The sequence below is a fragment of the Macaca nemestrina genome, chromosome 20 (assembly GCF_043159975.1).
Source record: "Macaca nemestrina isolate mMacNem1 chromosome 20, mMacNem.hap1, whole genome shotgun sequence".
Classification (NCBI taxonomy): domain Eukaryota; kingdom Metazoa; phylum Chordata; class Mammalia; order Primates; family Cercopithecidae; genus Macaca; species Macaca nemestrina.
This window is the reverse complement of record NC_092144.1, coordinates 8,255,531-8,281,156: the sequence shown is the minus strand read 5'-3', so window position 1 is coordinate 8,281,156 and position 25,626 is coordinate 8,255,531. Positions and strand designations below refer to the sequence as shown.

General features: G+C 49.6%; 1 protein-coding gene across 1 annotated transcript; it reads right to left on the bottom strand.

Annotated features, from left to right (window-relative positions):
- Positions 1-2,944: 2,944 nt before the first annotated feature.
- LOC105481897 (NFIL3 like basic leucine zipper) lies at positions 2,945-25,565 on the bottom strand. Its single transcript, XM_071088030.1, has 4 exons — positions 25,504-25,565; positions 5,978-6,034; positions 4,123-4,220; positions 2,945-3,829 (listed from the first exon to the last, which is right to left on the bottom strand). The coding sequence occupies exon 4, from the start codon at positions 3,812-3,814 to the stop codon at positions 2,945-2,947; it is 870 nt and encodes a 289-aa protein (XP_070944131.1). The 5' UTR covers positions 3,815-3,829; positions 4,123-4,220; positions 5,978-6,034; positions 25,504-25,565.
- Positions 25,566-25,626: the final 61 nt, after the last annotated feature.

Here is a 25,626-nt window from a genome sequence, read left to right as displayed (position 1 = left end):
ATCTATCTCCCTCCCTGGGTTATCAGTACCATAGAGGCAGGAATCACATCTATTGTGTTCACTTCTCTTTCCCCAGTGCCTGGAACATAAAGATAGGAGACTATCTTTATGACCTTGAGACATGGAAGTTGTCTTAAACATGACAAAAATGTACAAACCACAAAAGAAAAGATTGCCAACTTGGCTGCATATGATTTTCAGACTTTTTACAACAAAACATGCCTTGAAAAAAATGAAACAATGAGAAGCTTATGATCAAGAAAATTTGCTAAATGAGCAAATGAGTAAAAAATGAATGAATGAATGAATGAATGGAAATGCTGTTATAACTGAGCCACAAGTTCGGCCCTGAGCTCCTTGGTGGACAAAGCAAAAAGAGAAACAGGATTAGTTACATTCTTTATTTTATTTTATTTTATTTTTGAGATGGAGTTTCACTCTGTCGCCCAGGCTGGACCGCAGTGGTGCGATCTCAGCTCACTGCAGCCTCCACTTCCCAGGTTCAAGTGATTTTCATGCCTCAGCCTCCCAAGTAGCTGAGATTACAGGCGCTCGCTACCATGCCTGGCTAATTTTTGTATTTTTACTAGAGACAGGGTTTCGTCGTGTTGCCCAGGCTGGTCTCATACTCCTGACCTCAAGTGATCCATCTGCCTTGACCTCCCAAAATGCTGGGATTACAGGCATGAGCCACCTTGCCCGCCAGAATTCACATTATTTATGAAGATAAAACAGTCCAGTTTCCAGAGAAGCCCCTATGCCAGACAATATATTTACTGCCTCTTATTTAATATATTTCTGGGAAAGGGCTTATTTATAGGTAAACATTTATAGATGTGTAAGGGAGGCTCAGTGACATGAGCAAAGCCAGCTGCTGGAAGGTCAGGCATGGAGGGAAGGAGGAGGGCTGGTCTTGCCCAATCCCTGCCCTGGACCAGAACCAAAGGCTGAGCAGGTAGAGGAGGGCCTAGCTGTGATGTGCAGGATCTTAGGGAGGCCCAGTCACAGGGGAGCTCTTGGCCTGTTCGGTGATACTGCCCACCTGTTATACTAGTGAGAGAGAGGCACTTTGTATGTCCTCACCCTGCACACATTTGTGGCTGTGATAAACTTGGAGTAGCCAAGAACTAGCCCAGCCCCCACATCTGATGGGGGCAGGGAATGCACCTGAGTCCAAATGATCCAGTTGGCCAGGGGTATCTTGTTCTCAGTGACAGTACCAGTCCAGATGAGCGCCTCATCCCATGAGCTCTCCCCATGATTGGAGTTTGAGTATTTTCATCCAGAATCTAACAAAATCCCTGAGGTAATAACAATAATAATAATGGGAGAGGGGCTGAGTGAGAAACTGAGGAGGGAGTTTTGATAAATCCTTGGGCTCCAGGTCCCTGGAAGACCTTCCCTGCAGAATGACCCCTTCCACCTGGGTGGGAGTGTGTATACCTGGTTCTCAGGGGCCAGGGGGCAGCCAGGGAGAGAGAGGATACTGACACCCCCACACAGTTGCTTCTGTTCCAGCAGCTCGAGGCCCTGATCCAAGACACAGAGGAAGCCAATATGTCTGACCCTCAAACTGGGTGGTAAGCAAGCCCCCCAGGGGACACCAAGAAGGGGGATTCAGACACCTTAGATATTACCTCCTCCTTCAGTCTGGTCTTCAGTATGTTTCTTCCCAAACCCCCATCCCCACCCCAGGACAGGAAACCCAAGGCCAGAAAAGTGTCTTCTCACTTGTCACTAACTGGGCATAAAAGGAAGGTCCAAAGATCATGAGTGTGTCGGTGAGGGGACAAGTGAATTATAAGTAAATTAATGAGTAAGAGAATGAATGAATAAACAAGTTAGCACATAAATGAGTGACTAAATGAATAAATGAATGAAAGGATGGATGGGTGGGTGAGTAGATGGATGGATGGATGAAAGGAAGGATGTGTAGATGAATGGGTGAGGATGGATAGACGGATGGGTGAATGGATGAGGATGAGTGGATGCAAGGAAGGAAGACAGGATGGATAGATGAATGGGAATGGATGAGGATGGATGGATGGATGGATGGATGGATGGATGGATGGATGGAAGAATAAATGGATGTATGAATGGATGAATGGATAGGTGGATGGATGGAAAAATGGATGGAAGCAAGAAAGAATGGGTGGGTGGATGGATAGGTGAGGATAGGTGGATGAGTGGATGAGGATGGATGGATGATGCATGCATAGACAGGTGCATGGGTGGATGAATGAATGGATGGATGGATGGATGGATAGATGGATGGATGGAGGGATGGGTGAGGATGGATGGATAGAAAGAAGGAAGAAGGAAGAACCAATGCATGGATGAATGAGAATAGATGCATGGATAAATGGAGGATGGATAGATGAATGGATGGATGGATGGATGGATGGATGGATGGACAAGTGGATGAATGGATGGAAGGATGGATAGATGAATGGATGGATGGGTGAGGATGGATAAACTAATGAATAGATAGATGGAAGGAATGGATGGATGGATTGATGGATGGATGAATAGATGGGTGGATGGATGGATGGATGGATAAGGATGGAGGGACTAATGGATGGATGGATGAGGATTGATGAATGAATGAATGGATGAATAAATGAGGATGAATGAATGAATGGATGGATGGATACAGGGAAGAATGGATAAATGGAAAGGAGGAAGAAAGGGAAAAGTGACAACCCAAAGCATAGATGTTAGGGCAAGGCAAGAGCCATAGTAGAATCCAAGATGGGCTCCCACTCTCCTCCCCTAGGAGGCCTGGTATGGAAGCTGTGAAGTAGACCCTCCAAGCCAGGGCGCCCCTACTTCCTACAGGCCTTCCCAGATTGCTGATCAAGACCAAGCTACTCATCCCTCAGACCAACCTATATTCAGCCCCCAAACACTCCCTTGCAAGCCTAGCCCTTACCAGAGGAAGCCCTCAGAGGGGGGCCTGACCACCCTCCCAGCCACAAGGTACCCTGCCTGAGGCTCGGGATTTGATGCGCAGTTTGTGGGGCAGAGAGGGCTGACCCAGACCCTCATGACTGTTTCCTGGGACAGGGCAAGTCACCCCAGGAGACAGACCCATGGGATCAGCAGTGGACGTCAGCAACACATCTGATGGCCCTGAAGCCCGGCATCCAGAGGGCATTGGTGACCACAGCCCCCAGCAGGGTCTGAGCTCTGGTCTGGACCCTACATGCCCATCCAAGAGGTGACAGCTGAAGAGGGCAGGTGGGAGGCCAGTCTGCAAGGCCATGTCAATTCTGTTGAGGGTAGGAGGTGCAGACTCTTGGGGGGACCTAGGAGAAGTGGCCAAGCCAGTCCATCTGGGGGCCAGCAGGCAGCCCCGACATCCTGGAATCCCAGCATCCAGGGAACATGGCCTTAAAAGGCAATTGTGAGAGCCAGACAAGGATGACAGTGCTTCAGCCCCAGGCCGGGGGTCCCCAGTCCAGGGGGCTTCCCATAGCAGGGCCTGCAGGGGCAAGGCCCGGGGCCCACCAGTCAGGGGCAGGAGGCCAAAGCGAAGCTTGAGTGCCTTCAGCTCACCCCTGAGCAGGGCATTCTCCTCCATCAGTGCAGCCAACCTGCCCTCAATGGCTGCATCATTGAGACGTCGCTTTTCCCTGGATCTCTTGGCTGCCTCATTGTTCTTTCTCCGCTTCTCCCAGTAAACTGTGTCCTTCTTCTCTTCTGGCATGAACTCCCGCTGGCGACGTATGGTGGGGCCCCTGCCCCGAGCCCCCCACAAGGTCTTGCTATGACTCTGAGACACATCTGACAGGCCCAAGAAACCCACATCCATGGCTGCTTGGAGAACCTGGGAAAGAGGAAAGAGATCTTGGAGTAAAGGCAGGAGGTGGACCTGGATGACCCCTTTCTCTAATTTATCCTGTTTCTCCACCATCACCCACGGAAGGGGCAGGTGGAGTTGGAAATGAGCTGGAGACCAAGGTTTGATCTGCATTGGTTTGATGCCCAAGGAAGATTGGGTGAGGCCACAAAACAAGAAACCGCTAGAAAGGCTTAAGAGCAGACCACAGTCATCATGAAGAGCTGGTTCAACCCTGTACCCTCAGAAGAACACATGCTCTTCCGGGGTTTTCTCCTTACCGTTGAGAAGGTCAGTAGACAAGCCCAGGGCTCAGTTCAGCTGGAGTTCCAAGGCAAGATTCTTGGAAACCCAGAGGGAGATAGAAGGATGACTGAACCTAGAAATAGAGACTATGTATCCATGGAGGTAAACAGAGCCAAGTCGAGATCAAAAAATAAGCTGCTATTCACCTAAACTGTGCCCAGATTATACCCCAAGATCGCTTCAATTTGTGGCCAGCATTTTTTACCTGCCCATCCATCCATCCAACTACCCACCCATTCATCGGATAATCCAATCACTCACCCATTCACTCAACTGTCCATTTGTCCATCCCTCTACCCAACTCACCATCTATCCATTTACCTATTCATTCACTCACTCACCATCCATTCACTCAAACCCATCTCCCCATCTCATTGTGCAACTCTCCATCACATCTACCACTTACTCATCCACCCATCCATCCAAACGTCCATTGATTCACTGATAGATTCATTTTTTAAAATCATATTGTGCCTTCACTAGGTATCTTTTCATCCATATATTCATTCATTGGTCTCAACCATCCACCTGTCTATTCCTCCATTCTTTCATTCATCCAAATATCCCTCCTGTGTGTCAGTCGCTCTTCTACAAATCCATTCATTCATCTGTATATTCATCCATAGGTCCATTCATTCATCCAACCAACAAAAAAGCAATTCTTTTAGAGGCAAGGTCTCACTCCGTCACCCAAGCTGGAGTGCAGTGATGGGATCATAGTTCACTGCAGCCTTGAACTGTTGGGCTCAGGCAATCATCATGCCTCAGCTTCCCAAGTAGCTGGGACTACAAGTATATGCCATTATGCTCAGCTATTTTTAAATTTTCTGTAGGGACATGGTCTCACTTTGTTGCCCAGGTATGAAAACAAAATGCAATTCCCATGTGCCTAGTGTTGAAGAATTAGAGTGTTGGTAATTGAGGGCAGAGAAAAAAGTCAAAGGTATTAGATTCCCAACTCCTAGGGTGGAGCCCAGAAAAGATGCCCAGTGTCCCAGAGATATAGCAAGGATGGGACTCCTTATATAGCTCCTTTGCCTCAGCCTAGTTTCTCACATTGGTTTTCATGAAGACTCTAACACAAAGACTCCAACCACCTGGGGGATGTCATCACCTTCTGTGATTCGTATACAAAACAGGTGCAGAGAAAAACCACAGCAAGGTGGAAGGATTCTGTCTAAAAATTCAGGACAAACTTCAGGAAAGAAGGGGCACTGAGGGCTGAAAATCGATCATCTTTGTTCTGAAAACCGATGACTGTCATCTCCATAAGGGCACGTGTATGTCTTTTTTTGTCTACTGTTGTATCCCTGGTACCTCGCCTTGTGCTTGTAAATAGTAGGTGGTAAATAAACACTTGTTGAATGAATTAATGAATTCATGAATGAACACATGAATGAAAACAACCTTGTTCACAGCTGGAGAGCATTTAACCCCCTTGCTGAACTCCCACCCAAGAAACCATGAAAACACACCACATTTTTCTGTTTGCTCCGGCTGAAACTCAGTGTTGAGTTTTCAGATAAATTGTAATAACTTTCCTAAATTGGGAGTATAGATTCTTCTTCCCCAACATTCTAATTTAGTCTTTTATTCTTCATTAACAGCCCTTGGCCTTAGCTTCTGTGGCTACATGGTTATGTGACATAATTCAGGTCATGTTTGACAGAGGATAAAGGAATATACAACCAGCCAAATAGCAACATTCCTAGGAACTCTGATAATGATCCTAAGTGCACATTTCCCAAAGTATGTTCCTAGGAACCCCAGTGCCAATGATGGCGTGCCCTCAAAAAGAGAATGCAAAAATGTTTGAGAAATATTGCATACCTTATTCCTTAGGTAGGTTAGGAGAATCACAAAGTACATTGAAGGCTCTGAGAAGTCCTGCAAAAAAAAAAAAAAAAGTTTAGTTTTGTTTGACTTAGAGGCTTTCAAATTTATTTGCCCAAGAAATGCTTATTATACTTCACAAAACAATTTGAGGTCCATATTCATTCATTCATTCACTGTGCCAGGTTGTAAGGTAGACAAAAGAAGAAAATCAAACTGCCTCCCAGCCTTCACAAATCTCCCAGTCTCATGGAAAGGTCGAGTGAAATTATAATAAAGAAGAAAATATGTCTAGAGAAGCTCTTTCATCTGCTCACATCACACAGTAAGTCAGTGGCAGGACTAGGTTTTAAACTCAAATCTGTCTAATGTGTGAGTCTGTTCTGTCACACCATGTGACCTGCCCATGTGCTCAGGAGGCCGCTATGTCTGGAAATCTTGGTTGGGCTTGGAGAATAAAAAATAAGGCCAAGCACGGTGGCTCATGCCTGTAATCCCTGCACTTTGGGAGGCCAAGGCAGGCGGATCACAAGGTCAGGAGAGCGAGACCATCCTGGCTAACACGGTGAAACCCTGTCTCTACTAAACATACAAAAAATGAGCCAGGCATGGTGGCACGTGCCTGTAGTCCCAGCTACTCAGGAGGCTGAAACAGGAGAATCACTTGAATCCAGGAGGCGGAAGTTGCAGTAAGCCGAGATCGCGCCACTGCACTCCAGCCTGGGCGACAGAGTAAGACTCTGTCTCAATCAGTCAATCAATGCCTTGTGGGGTTCTGCAGTCGCCCAAGTCAACAAGAACTCCTAGTTACTGGAAGGTCTCCAGCACTCATGCCCAGGACCCCAAGTCACAGGAGGGACTCCAGGGCCCATGCCCGGGTACTCCTCTGAGAAATCCTAGTCACTGGGGAGACTCCAACACCCAAGCCCAGGACCCACTCTGAAGCCGAAAGACATCTGGGCCATCTCTCCACCTGTTGCCACTTGCTGTAGTGGTAGGCAGCTCCACACCTGCCCACATCACATGGGCTGGGGAAGCAGCTGCAATTAGGTGGACTCTGGTCCACAAGTGCCAGGTGGGACACCCTGGGTTTGCAATCTCCTGCAGCTGTCTCCGAGCTTTGTTCCCAGCAGCCAGGCTAATAACATAACCCTGCTCAGGTGTCCAAGTTCCCTGAACCCTTACAGACACCTAGGGCTACCATACCCCTATCAGGAGCATATCACCCCCACTTACAGACCATGCAGCTGAGGCTCAGGAAGGGTCAAGTGGCTGGCCCAGGGACAGTCAGAGATTCCAAAAGTAAGCAGCATTCTTCTCCCAGCATCGTGAGTACCACCACCAACCCTGGCCCCAAAGCTGCCACTGACACCCCTCAAATCCTTCTCCCCTGGCCCCATTCATGCCACCTCCCACTAATGCATCCTCCACTGTTGCATCTGCCCCTCTCTCCACTCCCGACAGCCCTGGTCCCAGCCCGAGCATTTTCTGTCCCACCTGGACCCCCACCAGCCTCCATCCTTGTCCCCCGCAAACCCACCATGAGCCCAGAGGCGCCTTTTTAAAATTCCATTTATCCTCTGCTTAAAAGCCTCTGGGGTGTGCTTATGAAAGTATAAGCATCTTAGACTCCTGAAAACAGTGCTCACATGTTCCTCAATTCACCTCCACCTCCAGCGCAGGATCAGGAATGAAGAAGGAAAGCCCTGCATGAGCATTTATCGGAATAAACTAATAAATATATGAATATTTTTTGGAATAAACTATTCAATGCATAAATATTTTTGGAATGAACGAATAAATGCATGAATATTTTTGAATGAACTAATAAATGCATGGATTTTTTTGGCCTGAACTAATACATGCAGGGAGTTTTTTGAATGAACTGATAAATGCATGAATTTTTTTGGAATGAACTAATAAGTGCATGGATATTTGAATAAACTAAAATTGAGTGAAGTGTGGGTAAATGAATGAATGAGCAGAGGAAGGACTACTCAAAGGGTAGAACCTATGACAGTGTGGGTCCTCTCTCCCCACAAAGGGCTGGGCCTGGGTCTTCCACTGCCCAGACAGCTCACCTGAGCCCCAGACGAGCCCTCACTCGGGGTCCCCCACTAGCCACAGAATTCCCCTGCCACCTTCCTGGCCCTGTCTTGGTGGGAGGCATCAGAGGATGTCCCAACAACCATTCCAACTTCAAGGGATGTTGACCAGAGCCCAGGAATTGATGAACATCTGTGTAGAGGTGTACAGCACATCGCAGAGCTCTGAGGCCAGCATCTAGAAAGTACCACCTTGGCTCTAGGAGAGAAGACAGAAGTGGTAGGCAAGTCCTGAGATGACCACAGCTGGGCTGGAAAGGAAGAGGAACACAGCCCAGGGGTCCCCAAGAGCCACACCAGAATCGGCAATGCCCAAGGAAGAGAAGTGAGTGTGCGCTGGTAGTCACATAAAGAAAGGACAGGCCAGAGTAACTCTGAGCAGTCAGCTCTCAGGCCACACGACTGAGATAAAGGAAAATTTGTTATCACTGTGGTCTGAGTCCCTCCTGTCTGTGGCTTGGCCTGAACCCCCCTAACCACCGCCCCCTACACCTCCACAGGAACCCAGAGGGAGATGAGGCAGCTGATAGTTCTGCTGCCCAAGTTTATTTAGAGAAAACACAGTAAGAGCTGGGCTGGGCCTTCCTGTGGTCGCAGAGGAAGTGCTAACATAGGGTGGCAAGACAGGCAGCACTCCTTGCAAAGTGGCCGGAGGGGGATGAAGAAACAGGAAAAGGGTCTGCCTCAGAGACGGCCCCATGGCAGGCCAGTCCCACCCAGCCCAGCAGCCTCCGCAGCTGCCTTGACCAGTGACAATCAAAGCTCTACTTGGTCCTCTTCTGTAACAGGGAGCTCATCCCCCTCAAAAGTCACTAGAGAGAATGTTCTGCCACACCATGTGGCCTGTTCATGTGTACAAGAGGTTCCCATGTCTGGAAATCTTTTTTTTTTTTTTTTTTTTGAGACGGAGTCTCGCTCTGTCACACAGGCTGGAGTGCAGCGGTGCAATCTCAGCTCACTGCAACCTCCGCCTCCCAGGTTCAAGCCATTCTCCCGCCTCAGCCTCCCAAGTATCTGGGATTGCAGGCACTCGCCACCACGCCTGGCTAATTTTTGTATTTTTAGTAGAGACGGGGTTTTGCCATGTTGACCAGGCTGGTCTCAAACTCCTGACCTCAGGTGATCCGCCTGCCTCAGCCTCCCAAAGTGCTGAAATTACAGGCGTGAGCCACTGCGCCTGGCCATGTCTGAAAATCTTGACTGGGCTCAGAAAATATACAGTAAAAGTCTTGTGGGCTTCTATAGTCACCCAAACCAGCAAGAACTCCTAGAAGGTCTCCGGCACCCACTCCTTTGGGAAAGAGAGGATCCAATCAGACTCTGTATTCCACTCTCATGGCCCCTGCCTTTTGAGTATTATTTCATCTGCTCATTCATTCATTCACTCACTCACATTTCACTCATTCTTTAATTTATTCAACTATTCATGCATTTATTGGTTCATTCCCAAAATATTCATATGTTTAATGGTTTATTTTTAAAAATATGGGGCCGGGTGGCCGGGCGCGGTGGCTCAAGCCTGTAATCCCAGCACTTTGGGAGGCCGAGGCGGGCGGATCACAAGGTCAGGAGATCGAGACCACAGTGAAACCCCGTCTCTACTAAAAATACAAAAAATTAGCCGGGCGCGGTGGCGGGCGCCTGTAGTCCCAGCTACTCAGGAGGCTGAGGCAGGAGAATGGCGGGAACCCAGGAGGCGGAGCTTGCAGTGAGCCGAGATCGCGCCACTGCACTCCAGCCTGGGCAACAGCGTGAGACTCCGTCTCAAAAAAAAAAAAAATATGGGGCCGGGTGCAATGGCTCACACCCACAATCCCAACACTTTGGGAGGCCAAGGTAGGTGGATCATTTGAGCCTAGGAGTTCAAGACCAGCCTGGGCAACATGGCGAAACCATGTCTCTACAAAAAATACAAAAATTAGCCAGGTGTGGTGGTTTCTACCTGTAGTCCCAGCTATCCAGGAGGCTTAAGTGGAAGAATCACCTGAGCTCAGGAAGTCAAGGCTGCAGTGACCGGTGATGTACCACTGCACTCCAGCCTGGGCATCAGAGTCAGACCCTGTCTCAAAAAAAAAAAAAAAAGAGGCCTGGCGCGGTGGCTCAAGCCTGTAATCCCAGCACTTTGGGAGGCCGAGACGGGCGGATCACGAGGTCAGGAGATCGAGACCATCCTGGCAAACACGGTGAAACCTCGTCTCTACTAAAAAATACAAAAAACTAGCCGGGCGAGGTGGTGGGCGCCTGTAGTCCCAGCTACTCGGGAGGCTGAGGCAGGAGAATGGCATAAACCCGGGAGGCGGAGCTTGCAGTGAGCCGAGATCCGGCCACTGCACTCCAGCCTGGGTGACAGAGCGAGACTCCGTCTCAAAAAAAAAAGAAAAAGAAAAAGAAAAAAAAAGTCACCTGTCAGACTAGGTGAGCTCTCGTGGTCCAAAAAGTTTTCCTCGAGTAGAGCTAGAAGCCACCTTTGCTGGACCCATCCCTGCTAGAATTCATTCTTCCCTTATGTCCGTGGAGAATCTCCCCTTCCTCTGGACCCTAGAACCCTTTGGGGGTTTGAGGAATTGACACTGACATTTCCCTATTCCCACACCAGCCTGCTCTCCTCCAGGGAAAACAGTTCTTGTGCATTGAGCACCTACTGTATGCCAGGTACACGCAACATCTCACTTTTCGCTCACCACTACCCAGAGAGGAAAGTAAAGCATAGCTATCGTCCTGATTTGACAGATGAGGAAAGCAAAGCTCCGAGAGGTCAAGTGACCTGCCTGAGGTCATACAGCCAGAATCCAGGTAAAACGGGATCCAGTACCCAAACCTTTCCTAATGTACCAGGTTAAACGTCCCCAGATGCTTTCACTTGTTTCAGTGAGGGCACAGTTTTGAGTATGCATAGCACCTCTGAAGGGTAGAGGTTGGTTTCCACAGAGGAACAAAAGGGTCAAGAAACTACACAGTTAACAATACGGCAAGGCTGAGATTAGCATCCATGCTGTCAGGATGCAATGGAGTAGGCAGGATTAAGAACACCTGCTTTAACTGGGTTCAAATTCCCCCCGCCTAGCTAAGTGTGCCTGGGCAAGTTGGGTCACCTCTATGAGCTTCCAATGTCTCATCTGCAAAAGGGGAATAATAGTAGTACCTCTCTCATTGGTTGTATAAGGAATAGATAAGGTAAGCTGTGTTAAGAGCTGGTACCTGATAATAATAAATAACCCACATAGCTATTTTTCATTTGTTGTTGTTAGAATCCACTTTTGGCCAGGTGTAGTGGTTCATGCTTGTACTCCCAGCACTTTGGGAGGCTGAGGTGGGCAGATCACCTGAAGTGGGGAGTTCGACACCAGCCTCGCCAACGTGGCGAAACCCTGTCTCTACTAAAAAATACAAAAATTAGCCGGACACAGTAGTGCATGCCTGTAGTCCCAGCTACTCGGGAGGCTGAGGCAGAATCACTTGAGCCTGGAGATGGAGGTTGTAGTGAGCCGAGATTGCACCCCTGCACTCCAGTCTGGGTGACAGAATGAGACTCCATCTTAAAAAAAAAAAAGAAAAAGAAAAAGAATCCTCTCTCACTGGATTTCTCCTGCCACACTCTGTACTATCTGTGTTGAAAATATCTCTGAGAACCTTCAGACATTACCCAACACAACTGTATCTGTTTACAGATGGCAAAATGACCATCCATTCAAGACCAAATACTCACCAAAACCTCCCCATTCCTCCCAGACACTGAGAAATGGTGGGAAAATGCTAACTTGAACCAGAGACCAAAGCAGAGGTGCCCAATGACAAGGATAAAAGTCTCCCAGGCATGGAAGTGCAGAGTCCCCTAATATATAAGCTCAAAAGCATACACTTGCAGAAGTCCCAGAGCAGGGAGAAATAACCTGAAGAAGATAATGAATCTGTGGCCACTTCATGAAATTCCCACAAACCCCAACTAGAAGATATTACATCTTGATTGCATCTGAGGAAATAGAAAATATCAGCTTAATCTTGAAAGAGCTATACAATGAATATGTTAGGTGACTCAGAAAGATAAAGGAAGGAATGACAACTGTCAAACAAGAACAGGAGGTTATGAAACAAAAACAGGTAGATATAAAAAGAACCAGTTAGAGCTCAGATGTGAAAAGTATACCATCATTCCTCTGTATCCTCAAGTTCCATATCCATGGATTCAACCAACTGCAGATTGAAAATACAGTATTTGAAAAAAATAACAAAACAACAATAAAAATAAAGCAAATTTAAAATTTTATATATATATGCTGGGCACAGTCGCTCAGGCCTATAATCCCAGCACTTTGGGAGGCCAAGGCAGGTAGATCACTTGAGGCCAGGAGCTGGAGACCAGTCTAGCCAACATGGTAAAACCCTGTCTCTACTAAAAATACAAAAATTAACTGGGTGTGGTGGCACATGCCTGTAATCCCAGCTACTGGAGAGGCTAAAGCATGAGAATCACTTGAGCCTGGGAGGTGGAGGCTGCAATAAGTCGAGATCATGCCACTGCACTCCAGCCTGGGTGACAGAGCAAGACTCTGTCTCAAAAAATAAATAAATACATACATACATACATAAAAATAAAATAAAAAATACACATATAGTATAACAACTATTTACAGAGCATTTGCACTGTACTAGTTATCATAAGTAATCTAGAGATGATTTAAAGTATATGGGAGGGTGGAACACCGTGGCTCACGCCTATAATCCCAGTACTTTGGGAGGCCAAGGTGGGCAGATCACTTGAGGTCAGGTGTTCGAGACTAGCCTGGCCAACATGGCGAAACCTCATCTGTACTAAAAATACAAAAATTAGCCGGGTGTGGTGGTGGACACCTGTAATCCCAGCTACTTGGGAGGCTGAGGCAGAAGAATCACTTGAACCCAAGAGGCGGAGGTTGCAGTGAGCCAAGATCGTATCACTGCACTCCAGCCTGAGCAATAGAGCGAGACCCCATCCCAAAAAATAAAAATATACATAAATAAATAAAAATATAAATAAATAAATAAATATTTGGGAGGATATGCATAGGTTATATGCAAATATTACACCATGTTAGATCAGAAACTTGAGCATCCACGGATTTTAATATCCAAGGGAGACTCCAGAACGAATCCCCCCCAGATATCAAGGGATGACTGCAGTTCCTAGAAAATCCAAGAGATGGGTCGACTTGTAAACGGAAAAACTGAGACCCAAAGCTGGTAAAGAATTTCTCAAGATCATATGGGGTTTTAGTGGCAGAGATGGAACTAGAACTTGGAGCTCAGAATTTAGCAGCCCAGAACTGAGGTCTAACTCAGGAACTGAGCCCTGGGGCCACTTGTGGCTCTCTAAGGGCTGTTTGTGGTTTCCCCTCCCTCTTTCCTGTTTTCTTTTCTTTCCTTGCATTGTAAGGCTGGTGCTGAGCTGGACTCCACAGTCCCTCCCTGATGAAGAATGGGGCTTCCATCCCCCGACAAGGCAGGGTTGGACAGTAGGTAGAGAGAAATGGCCAACAGCCAAGCACGGTGGCTCACACCTGTAATGCCAACACTTTGGGAGGCCAAGGCGGGAGGATCACTTGAACTTAGAGTCCGAGACCAGCCTGGGCAATGTGACGAAACCCTCTCTCTACAAAAAAGAAAAAAAAGAAAGAAAGTTTTCAAAAATTAGCCGGGCATGGTGGTGTGGGCCTCTGGTCCCAGCTACTTGGGAAGCTGAGGTGGGAGGATTACCCGAGCCTGGGGAGGTCGAGGCTGCAGTGAACTGTAATCACACCACTGCACTCCAGCCTGGGCAATAGAGTGAGACTCTGTCTCAAAAAAGAGAGAGAGAGATTGACAGAAAGAGAGAGAGAAATGGCCTACCCTCTCCTCCTAAATTAGAATATAATAATATCTTAATGTCAAAATAGTAGTTGATTGAGTGAAACTAAGAGAAACAGCCAATATTGGCCATGGGATACTAACTTAGTGACTTAACCTCTCTAAGCCTCAGCTCCTCATCTATAAAATGGGTTCAAGGTTATCATCATATGCAGATGTCGTGAGAATTAAAATGGAAAGCTGTGTCTATAAGATATAAGATACCTGGCATAGGCTGGGCACGGTGGCACACACCTGACATCTCAGCACTTTGGGAGGCTGAGACAGGTGGATCGCTTGAGCCTAGGAGTTCAAGACCAGCCTCTGCAACATAGTGAGACCTTGTCTCTACAAAAAATAAAAAATAAAAAATAATGAAGCAGGAGGTTGCTTGAACCCAGGAGATCAAGGTTGCAATGAGCTGTGACGGCACCACTGCGTTCCCGCCTGGATGCTAAGAGTGACACCCTGTCTCAACAATAATAATAAGATTAAGATACTCAACATATCAGCATAGTCTCCTATGAAGACTTGGGGAGTCTTCCTGTGGTTTGCCCACCCTTTTTTTCAAGCCCGAAGACACCCCAGATGAAGATGAAGCTACAGTTACTAGGAGACTCAGAGGCCAACAGAGGAGAGAGAAGTTTAAAACTTTGAAAGGACAAAAAAAAAAAAGGTGAGAAAAAGAAAAGATGAATCAAAGGAGAAGGTAGGAGGTTGCCTCACAAATTCCCCACCCATGTGGCCAGAGGGTAGCCCACAAGCTTTTCTTTTGCTCTAAGAGAGGAGCTAAAAATGACTGCAAACTCTCCAGTGGGTGTAAGATTTCTTAACACTCAGGCAAAATGTAGCATCTGCGAGACCAACGCACATCTGGAGAAATTGTTTAGGCATGTCGCTTACAGGGAAATACTCATTTGTTTTCATTTACATGAGATACCAATTTTTCCTGCCAAAATTGGCAAAGATTTTTTTTTAAATGATAAAACCTAATGCTAGCAAGGATGCAGTAAGATGGGCCCTTGTGTACCCAGAAAGTATACATTGCTTCCTGGCAAAGTAATTGAGAAATGTGAAATGAGCCAGGCATGAAGGCTCATGCCTGTAATTCCAGCACTTTGGGAGGCTGAGGTGAGAGGATCACTTGAAACCAGGAGTTGGAGACCAGGCTGGGCAACATAGCAAGACCCCATCTCTCAAAAAAAAAAAAAAAGTTTAAGAAATACAAAACAAATTTGGACTCATACCTTGTTTGAAGAATGAGGGTATTATTTTTCTCCTACCTGGGTCACTGCTCCAGGCTTTTCTCTATTCCTTTTCTGACCTTAGTACCCCCTTAGCCCTCCTCAAACACACCACTCCAGCCACGTAGACCACTTTTTACTACATGAAAGAATGGTCCCTCACCTCCACATAATGTTTCTTCTGCCTGAAGCATTATTCCCTCACCTCTTCCCTAAGCCAAATCGTATTTGTCCTTTAAGACACAGCTTAGATGCTACCTCCTTCAGGAAGCCCACCAGATTGATTCCTCTCAGATAGGCCAGAAGCGCCTCCTAGGTTCCCAGGACCCAGTGAGATTCCACCATTGCTGCAGCAATCTCTCTGGGTCTGGCCCTGTGTCCACAGATCTCCTGAACAGACAGTCGAATAAATATAAGAGGTGTGAGATATTTCCAGAAGGGGGTGTGCTGTATGTGGTCCAGAAAGTGAAGTAAGGACCACAGAGAGGGGGATGAAGGCGCAGTTTTGAACCAGCATCTGAAAGGATTTTGTAGGAATTCCAGCTCACTAAGCAAGGTTGCCTTGATAGGTAATGAGCTGCCCGTCACAGGAGGTGTGCAAGCAGGGAGACTACTTCTCCAGGTCCAGCTCTCTGCCTTCTCCACCCCTCCTGCCCAGACTCGGGGGGCCTGAGATGAAGGAGTTGCTTTCCTCCCGAAGCTGGCTTTCCTCTGACTCAAAAGTCTGCCCAAGGAGAACCAGGGACCCACAGAGGCTGTTCCCACGGCCCTGGGCAGCCCAGCCCAGGTTTCTCGGAAGGGCCATATTTTCATGGGGTTCAGGGAGCCCGGTGGAACTTTGGGGCCCTGCACTCTCAATCTGATGGAGCCCCTGCCTCATAAAAGCCCCCAGCGAAACCGATCTCTAAAACCGAGACGCTTCTGTGGGAACTCAGTTTTCAAGGGGAAAATGCAAGGCACGCTGGGACCCGTGGCCCGCCCTCCCCCTCCCCTGGCCCCTCCTGAGCCTCAGGGGAAGAGGCCGGAAGCCGTTGGTATCTCCTGGGCCCAGCCCACAAGCCCATCTAGGGTCCCGCGTGCCAGGCTGATGGGCAGGAAGTGGGGGTGGGCAGGGGTGTCCAGAGCCAGTGAGGCCAAGGACCCAGTCCCTGCTCTGCCAACGACACACTTGGACAAGTGACTCCACTTCTCTTTCCTGAGCCTCAGTTCTTTCAACTGTCAAATGGGCACAGGTTTGCGGCAAAGGCTGAACAGGTAATCCGGTACATACGTTGTTCACCAACATAACAGATATTCAGTTCTCGGACACCCAAGCTCCAATGGAGGCTCCCCAGGGCTCACGGGGTCCGATGTGACGTCAGGACTGTGTCATGCAATGGGTGCCGTGCAGTGGAAATTCAATTCCTGAAACTCACTCCCAGCGAAATTCATCTCGGGCTTGGAGCCCTCAGCCTCTGGCCCAACGGGGCCCTCAGGTTCTGCCTTTTCCTCTCTGCAGGGCACTGGCCCCGGTCACCACACAGCGCCAAAGGAAGGAAGCTCAGAGGCACCCCGCGTCCATTCCAGGCCAAGCCCCAGTTCCCATTAAAACTCCAGCCAGGAGGGTCTCTCTTCCAGGCACCTGAGTCCCTACATTCCCCAGAGCAGGTGGCTGGACCCCACTCAAGCCACCAAGTACCCCCCACAACACACACACACACCTACACACACACACACACACACACACACACACACGGCACACCTTAATTCTATGCTGAGCCCACGAGATCGTGACTCCTGGCTGGCTTCGCCCCAAACTCAGCACTCGTGGGACATTTACCTCCTAGCTCCCGCGAGCATCAAATACTCAACGTGGCCAAAACCCAGCGAGTGATGTTCCCCACCACCAGCTCCCCCTCCACCTTCCCCATCTCAGTTCATGGCAGTTCTATCCCCCACCGCCACCAGCCCTGCAAGTGCTCAGGCCCAAACCCCTACTTTTGTCCTCTGCTCCTCTTTTTCTCTCACCCCCAAATCTGAGCCCAAGTCAGGAAACTACTGGCTTCACCTTCAAAAATTGTCATAGAGGCCAGGCACAGTGGATCATGCTTGTAATCCCAGCACTTTGGAAGGCCAAGACTAGAGGATCACTTAGGGCCAGGAGTTGAAGACCAGCCTGAGCAACATAGAAAGACCTCATCTCAAAAAAAAAAAAAAAAAAGCCAGGCATGGTGACACATGCCTGTAGTCCCAGCTACTTGGGAGGCTGAGACGAGAGGATTGCTTGAGCCCAGGAGGTCAAAGTTGCAGTGAGCTATAATCTCACCACTGCACTCCAGCCCTGGCAACAAAGTAAGACCCTGTCTCAAAAAACGAAAGAAAGAAAGAGAGAGAGAGCGAGAGATCGAGAGAGAGAGAGAGAAAGGAAGGAAGGAAGGAAAGAAGGAAGGAAGGAAGGAAGGAAGGAAGGAAGGAAGGAAGGAAGGAAGGAAGGAAGGAAGGAAGGAAGGAAGGAAGGAAGGAAGGAAGGAAGGAAGGGAAAGAGAGAGAGAGAAAGAAAGAAAGAAAGAAAGAAAGAGAGAGAGAGAGAGAAAGAAAGAAAGAAAGAAAGAAAGAAAGAAAGAAAGAAAGAAAGAAAGAAAGAAAGAAAGAAAGAAAGAAAGAAAAGAAAGAAAGAAAGAAAGAAAGAAAGAAAGAAAGAAAGAAAGAAAGAAAGAAAGAAAGAAAGAAAGAAAGAAAGAAAGAAAGAAAGAAAGAAAGAAAGAAAAAAATTTAGGCCAGGCGCCGTGGCTCACGCCTGTAATCCCAGCACGTTGGGAGGCAGACAGATCATGAGGTCGGGAATTCAAGACCAGCCTGGCCAACACAGTGAAACCCCATCTCTACTAAAAATACAAAAATTAGCTGGGCGTGGTGGCAGGCGCCTGTAATCCCAGCTACTCAGGAAGCTGAGGCAGGAGAATTGCTTGAACCCAGGAGGCAGAGGTTGCAGCAAGCCAAGATCATGCCACTGCACACTAGTCTGGCAACAGAGCAAGACTCCATCTCAAAAAAAAAAAAAAAAACGAAAAGAAAGAAAAGGAAAATTTCATCTAAGATCCTTCCACCTGCCACCTCTCTTGGACTCTCCTCCTCACGCAACTGGACAACTGCAACCTCCCCTCCCACACTCACTCACTCCACTCCAGTCACATGGGCCGCCTCCCTGTTCCTCCAACAGCCCATTGCAGTCCTGCCTCAGGGCCTTTGCACAGGCTGTTCCCTGTGCCAGGAATGCTGTTCCCCAGACACTCACATAGCTCCTCCCTCACCTCCTTTAGGTCTTTCTCCTCCAATGTCACCTCCTCAGCAAGGCCTCCCCGACCCCCAAGCTAAACAGCCACCCACACATTCACACAGTCACACACTTATACACTCACACACTCACACACACACACTCACTTTCTCTCCTCATTCTGCTTATTCCAGACACTTTCACTCTCCTCCTTTATTTTTTCACCTTTTTTTTTTTTTTTTTGAGACAGGGTCTTGCTCTGTCACCCAGGCCTGAGTGTAGTGATGCAATCATGGCTCATTGCAGCCTCAACCTCCTGTGTTTAAGCAATCCTCCCGTCTCAGCCTTCCAAGTAGCCGGAACTACAGGCATGTGCCACCACACCTGGCCAGTTTTTTTAATTTTTATTTTGTGGAGACTGGGTCTTGCTATGTTGCCCAGGCTGCTCTCCAATTCCTGGCCTCAGTGGATCCTCCTGCCTCAGTTTCCCAAAGCACTGGGATTACAGGTGTGAGCCATCTCGCCTGGCCTATTTTACTGTATCTTTTGTTTGTTTGTTTTTTGAGACAGAATTTCACTCTGTCGCCCAGGCTGGAGTACAGTGGTGCAATCTCTGCTCACTGCAACCTCTGGGTTCAAGTGATTCTTCTGCCTCAGCCTCCAAGGTAGCTGGGATTACAGACACACACTACCATGCCCGGTTAATTTTTGTATTTTTAGTAGAGACAAGGTTTCACCATGTCAGCCAGGCTGGTCTCGAACTCCTGACCTCAAATGATCCACCCTCCTCGGCCTCCTGAAGTGTTGGGATTACAGGCTTGAGCCACTGTGCCCTGGTTTCTTATTTTTTATTGACAAATAATAATTTCAGATATTTATAGCAGTACGATGTGAGGCTTTGATGTATGTGTACCGTGTGGAATGATTAAACCAGGCTCATTAACAAACCCATCATCTCATACACTTATTGAAATCAGCATGAAGAGGTACCAGCACTCCAGGTACTATTCACAATAGCACAGATATGGAAGCAACTTAAGTGACCATGGATGGATGAAGTGATAAAGAAAATGTGGTATAAGCCTGGGCGAAACCCATCTCTACAAAAAATACAAAAACTAGCCAGGCATGGTGGTGCATGCCTGTAGTTCCAACTACTTGGGAGGCTGAGGTGGGAGGATTGCTTGAACCCAGGAAGTCAAGGCTGCAGTGAGCTATGATTGCACCACTGCACTGCAGCCTGGGTGACAGAGCAAAACAAAGGAAGAAAGAAAAAAAAAAAGAGAGAGAGAGAGAGAAGGGAATGGAAAAAGGAAGAAAGAAGGGAGGGAGGGAGGGAAGGAAGGACAGGACGGAAGGAGGGAGGGAGGGAGGAAGGAAGGAGGGAGTTAGGGGGAGGGAAGGGAGGGAGGGGGGAAGGGAAGGGAGGGAGGGAGGAAGAAGGGAAGGGAAGGGAAAGGGAAAGGGAAAGGGAAAGGGAAAGGGAAAGGGAAAGGGAAAGGGAGGGAAAGAAAGCAAGAAAGGAGGGAGGGAAGAAGGAAGGAGGGCAGGTGCGGTGGCTCACGCCTGTAATCCCAGCACTTTGGGAGGCTGAGGAGGGCGGGTAACCTGAGGTCAAGAGATCAAGACCAGCCTGGCCAATATGGTGAAACCCTGTCTCTGCTAAAAATACAAAAAAACTAACCAGGCATGGTGGCGGGCGCCTGTAATTACAGGTGGGGGGCACCTGTAATCCCAGCTACTAGGGAGGCTGAGGCAAGAGAATCGCTTGAACCCGGGAGGTGGAGGTTGCAGTGAGCCAAGATTGCAGCATTGAACTCCAGCCTGGGCAACAAGAGTGAAACTCCATCTCAAAAAAAAAAAAAAAAAAAAAAAAAAAAACGGAGGGAGGGAGGGAAGGAAGGAAAGGAAGGAAGGAAGGAAAGAAGGAAGGAAGGAAGGAAGGAAGGAAGGAAGGAAGGAAGGAAGGAAGGAAGGAAGGAAGGAAGGAAGGAAGGAGGGAGGGAGGGAGGGAGGGAGGGAGGGAGGGAGGGAGGGAGGGAGGGAAGGAAATGTGATATGTATATGCAATTCAATACTACTTAGCCTTGAAAAGCAAGGAAAATCCTGTCATCTGAGACGTGGATGAACTTCCTTACTTTATCATTAGCGATGGTGTATTTGCTTGGTGTATGTCTCTGCCCAACACCAGCCCCCAAGAACAGAGACCGTTCCCCGTCTATGTCCCCAGTGCCCAGAACAGCACCTGACACACAGTAGGTGCTTAATAACTGTTTGTTGAATGAGTGTAGACAATGTTGTTTAATTCTCACAACACCCCTGGGAGGCCCCACATCTCTTTTTTCCCTGGAGGCCCAGAGAGGTGCACCAACTTGCCCAGGGTCACACAGCTGGGTTTGCTGCCTGAGCAGCTGGAGCCCAGAGCCTACCCTGCCAAGCCTGAGATGTGGCCTGAACTGTGAGCAGGTCCCAAAAGCAGCCTTCGATGCCAAGACGCAGCTCCTCTGGGACCTCCTACGGGGCAGTGGCCGGTATTGTAGGTCAGGACTGGGGGCTCATGAGGCCCCAGGGCCTCAGTCGCCCTTCTGTGAAATGGGCCCGGGAGTTCACTGAAAGAAGTGTCTTCCGGCCCTTGGAGCCCTCCCCCCGCCACCCTAGAGGTGGCCGTCCCTCCCCCATCTCTGAAACTATGCTGAAAACAGGGACATTCTTCCCAAGCCTGGAATATGCCATGGGCTCCTGGAAACAGGCCAGAGCTTCATCCCTGGGGACTCAGAGGGCACGAACTGGAGCCTGTGACCCCTCTGGGTCCCCAAAATACCCGCTGGCGTCATCCAAGTCCTTTCTGAGTCCCTCACACTGCCTAAGCTAAGCACTTTACAGACACTATCTGCTGGAAGGATCTTTTCACCATGCAAATCAGATTATGCCACTTTCCTGCTTCAAACCTTTAACAGATCAAGACTGCACTCCCTTCCCCCACCTACAGGGCCTGGGAGATCCAGAGGGAGCGTATCCCGGCCCTACTCCAGCCACACTGGCCTTCCCGCCATTCCGAGTCACCACAGGGCCTCAGCACCTGCAGCCCCAGCGCCTGCAACACTCTTCCTCCCTTCCCCTAGTTAGTTCCCTTATCCCCCTCCTCTGATCACAAATTCTCTGGGAAGCCCTCTCCAACCTACCAGACTGTCAGGTGCCTCTGCTTCTGACTGCAGGTGCTTCTGCTTCTCAGCATTTAGTATTGTTGTGATTTTACAGGTATTTATGTAATTATTTGATTCATGTCTCTTTCCTTTAAAAAAAAATTTTTACTTTTTTTTTTTTTTTCAGAAGGAGTCTTACTCTGTCAGCCAGGCTGGAGTGCAGTGGCGCGATCTCGGCTCACCGCCATCTCCGCCTTCTCAGATGAAGTGATTCTCCTGCCTCAGCCTCCCGAGTAGCTGGGATCACAGGTGCACACCACCACGCCCAGCTAATTTTTTGTATCTTTAATAGAGACAGGGTTTTACCACGTTGGCCAGGCTGGTCTTGAACTCCTGACCTCAGGTGATCCACCCACCTTGGCCTCCCAAAGTGCTTGGATTACAGGCATGAGGCACCACACCTGGGCTTTAAACTTTTTTAGAGAGAGGGTCTTGCTCTGTCACCCAGGCTGGAGTGCAGTGGTGCAATCATAGCTCACTGCAGCCTCGACCTCCTGGGCTCAAACAATCCTCCCACCTCAGCCTCCTGAATAGCTGGGAGTATAGGCATGAGCCACTACGCCCAGCAACTAACATCTCTCTTTCTTTCATGATGCCACTGCCTGTCTTTCTTCTTCGTGGTGTATCCTCATTGGCAATATAGTAGGTGCTTGATAAATACTTGTTGATTGAATGAATGAATTGAATCCTCTCATCACCCCAGATTCTGATTTGATAGATGAGGAGAATGAAGCTTGTTCACTTAAGATCACACCAGAAATCCTCACTTGTCCTGTGCAGATCCCACCCCAGTCCCGCCAGGCAGCCTCCCACTCCCCGCCCCACTTCCAACTTTAGGACAATGGTTCTAAACCCAGGGGAAATTTGTCAATGTCTGGAGATATTTTTTGTTATCCCAACCTGGGAGGTGTTACGGGTACCTGGTGGGTAGAGACCAGGGCTGCTGTTAAATATCCCACAATGCACAACACAGCCCCCCAAGACAAAAGACTGCCTGGACCCAAATGACAATAGGGCGTGGTGGAGAACCCCTGCTGTAGAGGAAGTGCCCATAGCTGAGCCTGTTAGGAAGAGGTGCACCCCAAATAGGCTTGGGACCAGGAGCTCCTGGCTCGGAAGTGGTGGTTGTAACACCAAATCACCCTGCTACCTCTCGATCATTCTGTTTCAGGCACGCAGGCCTCCTCGCTCTTCCTCCAACATACCAGGCACTGCCCTGCCTCAGGGCCTTTGCACACACCGGCTGTGCCCTCCACCTGGAATGCTCCCGCCAGATATCTGCATGGCTGGTCCTCTCTTCCAATGCCTGTAACCGTCTCTGTTCTCCTCCCCTCACCAGGGAGAATCGCTACACTCACCCAATACCCCCAGTCCTGCCAAACCCACCCAGCCCCTCAGCCTCAGCCTGGAAGTTTGGGGAACAACATCGGAATGGGGTGTGGTCTCTGAGACCCAAACATGTAGTTCTTTAGGCTCATGTGAACCAGTGATTCCCACCCCCAGGGCCGATCACAGGTGGTGGGGAAAATGAGGGGTGTCCTGCCTCCTCTGCCCCTCTGAGCAGGGCTGAGAGCCCCCCCAGAAACCTGGTGCAGTCAGACGCTGGCCTCATGGTAATTATTTCAATGATTCCTCAACAAATCTTTGAATGAAAGCACGGTGTGGAGGGACAGAGATGGAGAGAGATTTACAGGGAGAGAGGACTGTCACTCACCCACTAACTACAATCCCACACACAGCAATCAGGCTCCAGCGGACAACAGCTGGAGGTCTGTGTCCCTAACTTGCCTGCAACAAATATTCGCAACCCCTTAGCAACTGTAATTTACAGCAGTCACGCTCCCATAACCATCAACCTTAAAGCAACAGGACCCCGCAGCAGCCAGAGTCACCAACGACCCCCTGCAGACAAAAGCAATCGCCAGGCCGGCGCAGTGGCTCACATTGTAATCCCAGTACTTTGGGGAGGCCGAGACGGGTGGATCACGAGGTCAGGAGATCAAGACCATCCTGGCCAACATGATGAAACCCCGTCTCTACTAAAAATACAAAAAAATATATATATATGAGCTGGGTGCAGTGGCGCGTGACTGTAGTCCCTGCTACTCTTGAGGCTGAGGCAGGAGAATCGCTTGAACCAGGGAGTCGGAGGTTACAGGGAGCCAAGATCGCACCACTGCACTCCAGCCTGGGGACAGAGTGAGACTCCGTCCCGAAAATAAATAAATAAGTAAATAAATAAATAAATAAATAAATAAGCAATCGCCAGTCTCCACAGATTTAGACCTCCCACCGGGCTGAAAACCGCCCCCTCCACAAAACCACCCCAGACAGGCACAGGAACGAGACTCCTTCCAACAGCAGAGCCCCCAGAATACTGCACCCCAAATTTTTACAACAACTGGATCCCCTCAATAGTCAAACGCCAACCACGGACAACCCCCAGGACAAAGACCCTCAGCACGGCGACTGGACCCACCTAACCACCAGATTCACAGAGCCCAGCTGGACCCCCCACCTCCCCTACAGCAGATCCCAAGAATAACCACCCCTACAGCCGCACGAGAGCCGGACCCTCCGTGGACCACCAGGCATCATCTTTGGAGACCTCCAGACCCGCCTTCATTCCCCCTACACACGCACAGGTGTCGCCACCCATAGGGGCCCGGGATTAGCTGCTTTGCAGAGGTGCGAGGAGGCCATGCTCTTCCTTTCACCCAGCACAGGCCTGGGCGCAGCAGGGAAACACTGGGCGGCAGCAGCTGTGCTGTGTGGGGAGCAGGGCCAGGGGCGGGGGCTGCACCCGTAGAAGTAAAAAGGCAGGACAAGAGGTTGGAGCCAGGTAGGAAAACAAGCAGGGAGAAGGGGAGCTTCAGAGAGAAGATGGGCTGCAGGAGAAGGCGGGCTTCAGAGAGAAGGTTGGCTTCAGGGAGGAGGTGGGTTTCAGAGAGAAGGTGGGCTTCAGGGAGGAGGTGAGCTGTGGAAGAAGGTGGGCTTCAGGGAGGAGGTGGGCTGTGGAAGAAGGTGGACTTCAGGGAGGAGGTGGGCTTCAGGGAGGAGGTGGGCTTCAGAGAGGAGGTGGGCTTCAGGGAGGAGGTGGGCTTCAGGGAGGAGGTGGGCTTCAGGGAGAAGGTGGGCTTCAGGGAGGAGGTGAGCTGTGGGAGAAAGTGGACTTCAGGGAGGAGGTGGGCTTCAGAGAGGAGGTGGGCTTCAGGGAGGAGGTGGGCTTCAGGGAGGAGGTGGGCTTCAGGGAGGAGGTGGGCTGCAGGAGCAGGTGGGCTGCAGAAGGCGGGCTGTGGGGAGAAGGCAACTCAGGAGGGCCTTCTGGGATGGAGGCCGCATGGGGGTCTGCAGCCTGGTGCTCCCTCCTCCTTCCTGGGCAGTGCCTGGTGCTCCCCCTTAGGGACCGGGTCAGAGGAAGCCGATGAGCGAGAGGAGAACCTCAGAGAGGGTAGAACCTGTTCTCCCCACCCTGAGAGCAGGGCTTGGATGGGGCAGCAGAGACAGGGACAGGCAAAGACACAGAGAGAGAGACAGAGATTCAGACAGAGACGGAGACCCCCCTGAACCAGAGACCCAGGGAGAGAGAGGGCCAGAGCTACAGAGACATGGGGAGACACAGAGAGAGAAAGAGACAGAGCAGGGAGAGCTCCGAGACAGCGAACAAGACCCAGAGAGAGGCAGCGCCGGAGAGAAAGGACAGAGTTGAGAGGGTGGAGGAGACAGAGATGGGGAGACAGAGTCAGAGAGAGGGCCTGAGATAGGCAGGGGGCGGCGGTTGGGTGCGGGGTCCCTGAGTATCTTCCAGCCCCCTGAATGGGCCAGCCCAGCTGGTCATCCACCTGCATGCCGTCCTCACCTGCTCTGGACGCTGTCTCCCCGGTGAGTCCCACGTGAGCCTCATCAGCCGTGTGGAACCTCCCGCGGTGAAGGTAGTCACCGGCGCTTCCGTAAAGGTGACACCCGGGCCCCCAGCCTGCAG

What these genes read in the sequence shown, in the direction of transcription:
- LOC105481897 (XM_071088030.1), bottom strand. Translation starts at nt 3,814, where the DNA reads ATGGATGTGGGTTTCTTGGGCCTGTCAGATGTGTCTCAGAGTCATAGC.